Raw genomic sequence first — 6814 nt, forward strand, 5'->3', positions numbered from 1 at the left:
ACAAGGTAAGGACGAAAACAATAACAACAATTAAACATATAAACGGCATTGACGACACTTTATGCTACAACAATTTCGGAATAGAAAACCCTTTCAACGCCTCAACTTATGGGCCTCACACAATTGCCTCATTATGCCTTTAATGGCGCCAGGAACAATACATCACAAGGCAAGCAAGCAGGCAAGCATGCAGGCGGGCAGGCGGTTAGACGGGCAACATACAACAATAATGTCGAAATAGTAATTTCCATAGACCCACTGCACTCCCCAAGCTGCCAGCAGTTATAAATTGCGGATATTGTGCTTCCTTCGGAATTGTCGAAAATGGCATTCGAAAAACATTAACGTGCCACTTTGCAAAGGCACCGTGTGCCAATTCCGATGGAACCATCAGGTGCAATTCTATTTAGACTTGAAGCGAACATTTTGATTTGTACATTTTGATTTTGTTGTTGTTGTTGTTGTTGTTGTTACTGTTGTTGTTGTATCAATGTGTAGTTGTGTGAATGTATCTCATCATATCTCTATATCTGTGAAATAGTTGATTAACCATTTTTTGCTTGTGGGCAATTTAATTTCTGTAACTCCGAATGTGTTCTGGCCGTATCTGAGCCTGAATGTATATCAACGAATGAATTTACTTAGCTGCAGCGTCATCATCATCATTAAAGCGTTGACAAATGTAATTAAGCCTTTTAGCATTTTGTGCGGTACGTGCAGCAGCCATTAGCAGTTGTTTAATTAGCTCACTTAAACGGTTCCATTTGTAAATGAGTTCAAGTGACAGTCGAAATTTAATTCTGATTACCATTCATCCAATATGTGTGAACATTTCTGCGTTAAAGTTAAGCAAACTATAAAATTGCCTAATGTACAAATCGGAATTAATTTCAAGAATATACTGAGTACATGTTTTTCGCATTATTAGTATGAAATTGCGCTAAGGATACATAAACAAAACTATATGATTATTGCAAAATCAGTCGATTTTCTTCTTACAACAAGTTCTAAGTTATTTAATGTATAAATGAAGTTTCATATAAATGATCATAGCTGACCTAAATAACTGCCAAGATGGTATGTTATATTATTATGAGATCTACTTAAGTTTATCATCTCATTGAATAAAACTGAAATGCTTTAAAACCATTGGATTTGATCTTTAAAAATAAAAAGAAATCTCTTAGAAGGTAGATCTAATAGCTAATTAAGATCTTCTGAAAAGTAATTCACTAGCAGTTCTTTGAAGGCAGTTCCAATAATTAAACAAGATCTTATAATAAGGAATCTTCTAGCAGCACTTTGAGTACAATTCCAATAATTGACCAGGATCTTCTAATAAGAAATCTTCCAGCACCTCTTTGAAAGCAGATTTATGAACTGTTTAAGATGTTTTGGAAAGGCATCCCCTAGCAGCTCTTTGAGGACAGTTTCAACAGTTGAATAAGATCATCTAGAAAGTAATCCACTAGCACCTTTTCAAAGACAGATCCACTAACTTATTAAGATCATCCTAACAGTCATCCCTTAGCAGCTCTTTGAGGGCAGTTCCAATAGTTGAACAAGATCTTCTAATAAGAAACTTTTAAGCACCTCTTTGACAGCAGATTCATTTACTAATCAAAATGTTCTTGAAACCTTTGGCAACTCTTTAAGGGTAGTTTCAATAGTTGAATAAGAGCATCTAGAAAGTAATACTCTAACACCTTTTTAAAGGCAGATCCACTAACTGATTATGATCTTAGTTTACTAAAATTTTTTATAAAATAATCCAGTTCTTATAAACTCAGTAAGCAATTTGTTCTATAAACAAGTGTCAGAAACCTAATTTTCCCTTGAATAAATCTTTTTTTTTTTGTTTTATAAATGTTGCAAACCAAAAAAATCTTTGAGTATTCACGTAAAAATAAAAGTTTTGAAACAACTGAAAATAAATAATTCCTCTAAGGACAGTTCATTTGACAAAATTAAATTTGGAGAATTCTATTCCAAAATGTGTTCCATGGCGAAACGTGATGTGTTCCGAATTCTAATCGAAAATGCTTACTACACCATAAAATACGAAAATTTAATAAACGATTACCGCAGAAATGCTATAAGTCAAAGAGATGTTAGAGATTTTATTGAATTTGAAAATCGTCTCCATAAATGCGCTAATCAAGAAATACCCGTAAGTTTCCATATCCCGCAAAAATATAGTTATAAACCATTTCCTTAAATTACTTTCAGGTTGATCCAAAAGACGTAAATGATTGTGTCAAAAAATTTCTCAAAAAACGAGATACACAGGCAGCTTGCAGTAAATGTTGTGTAAGGAAAAGAAAACCTAAAAAAAAATGCACAACAAAACGTAGGTCTTGTGCCCCAAAAAAATCTTCAAAGAAGAGATCGTGTTCTGTTAGGTGTACTATAAATATTGGAGATAGTGAAAATGATGAAAGCACTGAAGACAATTGCAGTGACAGTGGGAGTGATAAACAATATAAATATGATGATATAAGTACGATTTCAAAGAAGATTACAAAGAAATGCGGCTCGACCTTAAAAGGAGATGGTAACACTTGTCCTACACGCATCATTAAAAATATGGATAGATTGTTACGTTATGGTAGTATATCAAAATCAAAAAAATCGTCCACTGAAGAAAAACATGTAAAGAAATTGAAAGTTGGTGTAGATTTTGAGAGAAGTGATCAATTTGTTAATTCTATAAAGAGCAGCTGTGCTAATATAAGTTTTAATAACATTCGCGATGATAGAAATAACAACTTCAATCGGGCGGTGAAACGTAGTCATTCATCCTTAAGCAATTCTGAGAACAGTTCATTCCTTGAGTCTACAGAAGTTGGTTCAAGCGTTGAGAGTGTGAAAGATAAGAACTTGACTGATAATGCAAAACGTATTCCCATTTCTAGGGATCCAAAATGTAGACGTTTAAATAATACTGAGGAACATTCTTCATTGGCAGCCAAAGATGATGCTTCCCGTTCTGAATTTGATAAGAGCATTAATTCAGATGGGAACTCAAAACCCGAGCACACTTCCAAGAATACAATACGTGAATGTTTTAGCAGTACTGAGGAACGTGATAAGAATATTATTTTAGCAGACAACTCAAAACGTAGTTACGTGTCAAAGAACGTAAAACGTAAACGTTTAAGTAGTAGTAATGAACATTCTTTATTGGTAGCCAAAGATGACGGTTTCCGTTCTGTATTTGGTAAGAACATTAATTTAACTGGGAATTCAAAACCCCAGCATATTGCTACAAAAGCAAAACGTAGACGTTTAAGTAGTACTGAAGAAAGTTCTTTACTGGAAACAAACGATACCAATTCCCTTTCTAAATTTGAAAGGAACAGTAAATTGGCTGGGAACTCAAAAGCGCAGCACAATTCTCGAAACGCAAAACGTAGACCCTTTAGCAGTACTGAGGAATTTGCTTTACTGGACGATAAAAAAAAAGGTTTCTGTTCCGTACTTGATAAGAATATTAATTTGGCAGCGAACTTAAAACCCCAGAATATCCCTACGAATGCAAAACAAAGACGCTTAAGTAGTACTAAGGAACCTTCTTTACTGGAGGTCAAATGTAAACGTTCCTGTTCTGAATTTGATAAAAACATTAATTTTGCTGACAACTCAACCGCCCAGCACATTTCTAGGAATGAAAAACGTAGATGTTTAAGTAGTACTAAGGAACTGGAAGCGAAAGATGATGTTTTAGGACATCATAAATTTAATAAAAATATTAATTTGGCTGATACACGTTTAAGTAATACTGCGAAACCTCCTTCACTGAAGGTTAAAGTTGATGATTCATGTTCTAGCTTTAACAAAAATATTAATTTAAGTGACAACTCAAATCGTCGTTACATTTCTAAGAATGTAACACATAATCGTTCGAATCATTATAAGAAAAAGTCTCTTCTTGATGTCACAGATAAAAACTCACGCGATGAATATTTGCAGAATACCATTCTGACTGAAAACCCGAAATATCATGATATTTCTAAAAAAATAAACCAAAGTCATTCAAACGATACTGAGAAGTGTACATCATCTGCTCTTGAGATTTCAGATGATGGTTCCATCACTGAATGTCTGAAAAATATTGACTTGATTAAGAACTCAAAACATCGCCAAATATCAATGGATATGAAACATAGTTCTTTAAGTGATTCTAAGAAATGTTCCTTACTTAAGGTACCAGATGATATTTTTAGCGCTGAATGGTTACGGAATATTAGTTTGATAGAAAACTCCAAATCTCACGAAACTTCTAAAAATGTAAAATGTAGTTATTCAAATGAATCTAAGGAATTTTCTTCACTTGAGGTAGCGGGTGATGTTTCCAGAACTGAATGCCTTAGGTACAGTACCGGTACTAATAATGCTAAACGTCGTCACATTTCTTCCGATACATCATCAGAGAATGAGAACACGGAAGTTGATTCAGAATTCGAAAACATTTTAAATATTTTGAAAAACATGGATCCATTTTAAATTATAAATTAATGGTTTTATTGACATTTTAAATTAAAGAGCAATGAGACTCAAAATTATTTTGTAATTACTTATTTTATTTAAGAAAATAAATTTAAAAAATTTAATAAGAACTTATTTATTGATTGCTATTAAATACGAAAAAGAAATCTAAAAGTTGTCAGGAAAATCCACGGGTACCAATCGAAACTATACATTTGGTCAAAGCTGTTTACTTAAGTTGGAAGTAACGCCTATCTAATACCCTCTGGTTCATAACTTCCGGTTTGAAAATGCAACTCCGTTTTAAGTTGACCAAGGAAATAGCCTTGGAAATACGTACTTCTTTATTCCAACCTCTTTTCCTTGGAATATGTTTATCTTATCCTAAAATAACCTTGAAAAAGAGTAGAGATCACCCTCTTCTTCTCTTTCTTCTTCTTCTCCGCCATCTTTGTCTGATATCGTCGTACATGTTGAGTTCAGATTAGAAAATTTTAATAAGTTTTTCTAGAAAGTTTGTTGATATATTCAATAACGAAAGAAAGTCAGATAGTGTAAGATGATTGTGCAGAAGATATTTAAGAAATATAGTAATAATATTTTATAAATAACATATTGTTTATATTAACTTATATTAAAAAAGTGATATTTAAATAAGTGTACCTCTAGTGTCTAATACGCTCTAGTTATTTGATGTATTTGAAATCTTTACGATTTCTTACAGTGTACATAATTAAATAAATGAGAAATATTTATTGAGAGGTATTTCGAACAGTAGTGAATAACAACACCAAAAATTTTTATTATTTATAAATTAATTAAATTTTTGGAAAACCCAAATACTTATCATGAGTGGCCTTTGGAAATTTTTCTTATATATAATTATTCGTAAATAATATTTTTTTTCGTGCTAATTGACTTTAGAAATCAAAAGAGAACTGAGAACTTCTACTTTTAGAGAGAATATAGAGATAGAATATTAATATACTTCAAAGCCTTTTTGGTTATATATGGATATTAAATATGGCATTATAATTAGCAAAAAAATTTTATTATTTAATTTTGATAGATCCTCTCTATTAAAAGTTGCTAGACCCTGGCAAGAATATAAATTTGAAAACCGATAACAGCTTTTTTAAAAAAGTTTTTTCTTTGAATTTATTTATTTTATTACAATCTGTTAGGTGTGAATGGCAATAAGTAATATTATTAATATACATCATAATAATAATTATTCCGATCTAAAAAAAAAGAAAAACGTGTATAGACTATGCCCAGTGACATATCCATATATACTTAAAATAGAAATTTGTGACCTACATATACATATCTAAAACGTCTCTCAAAGTTTTACTTCTCAGCCTCTATGGATATGACACATATATCCTCACATGATTTCTAAGTTGAAACAGTTGATTGTGTATGGCATAGGGAATTTACCCACCTTTGAATGTCCATCATCCAATCAAACATAGTCTAGTGCTAATTTGTTATATAAAAATGCAACAAAATTTTGATTTTGCATAAAATATTTAACTTCTGGAATTTTTGAATAAAAACCAAATGAAAAGGATATAATTTAAAATAACTGAAAACAACTTTTTGTACATTTAATTTAACAACGAAATTTTGTATTCACAACGATGAACTTCAAATTGTTAACTTCTAATGAACTTAACTTCCCTACGCAGAAAAAGATTTTATTACTTCCAATTTTGAAGTTTTTCCCAGCAATTTAAAATAATAAATATTTTTATTGGTATTATTATGAGTTGCTATCGTTATTGTTGCTGTTGTTGTAATCTCTGCCATAACAACATATAAAGTTTTAAACAAAATTTAATAAAGCAAAAAAACGAAGTTGCAATTTTTTCAACAAATTGGCAACAACAACAGGACACGAACTCGATAAAGGATCGAGTGCACTTCGAAGAAAGTTCCTTATGCACCTTGCAAACAACAACTAAAATGAATAAAAATACACTGGGAAGTAAAATGGCAATACGAGTATTACCTGCTCCACCACCTGCTCTGGTTGAAGACTGGCATGAAGGAGCAACACGCGTTCCTTACAAAGTGGATACTTGAATCAAAGTTGCAGGTAACTTCTTGCCAGCATCTTTTGCATTGTGGAGTGGAAAACTTTTTTACCATCAAAAATTCAATTGTTGTTGCTTTTTTTTACATTTTATCTGAATAAGACAGAAAAAAAATTGCATCTACGATGATATTTTGATATTTTATAATTTAAACCCAAAACCGATTTGTATTACGAAATTTTCTGGTAAAAATTTGCATTAAGCAAAAATTTTAAATTTCTTAAGTA

At 31.6% G+C, this 6814-nt stretch overlaps 1 protein-coding gene across 1 annotated transcript; it reads left to right on the plus strand.

Moving 5' to 3' along the window:
• The first annotated feature begins 1993 nt into the window (after positions 1-1993).
• On the plus strand, positions 1994-6576 carry LOC119676943 (spindle assembly checkpoint component MAD1-like). The gene is made up of 3 exons (XM_038088209.1): positions 1994-2170; positions 2230-4449; positions 6385-6576. The coding sequence occupies exons 1-3, from the start codon at positions 1994-1996 to the stop codon at positions 6574-6576; spliced, it is 2589 nt and encodes an 862-aa protein (XP_037944137.1).
• The last annotated feature ends 238 nt before the right edge of the window (positions 6577-6814 follow it).

The sequence above is a fragment of the Teleopsis dalmanni genome, chromosome 2, assembly GCF_002237135.1.
Source record: "Teleopsis dalmanni isolate 2A chromosome 2, ASM223713v2, whole genome shotgun sequence".
NCBI lineage: Eukaryota > Metazoa > Arthropoda > Insecta > Diptera > Diopsidae > Teleopsis > Teleopsis dalmanni.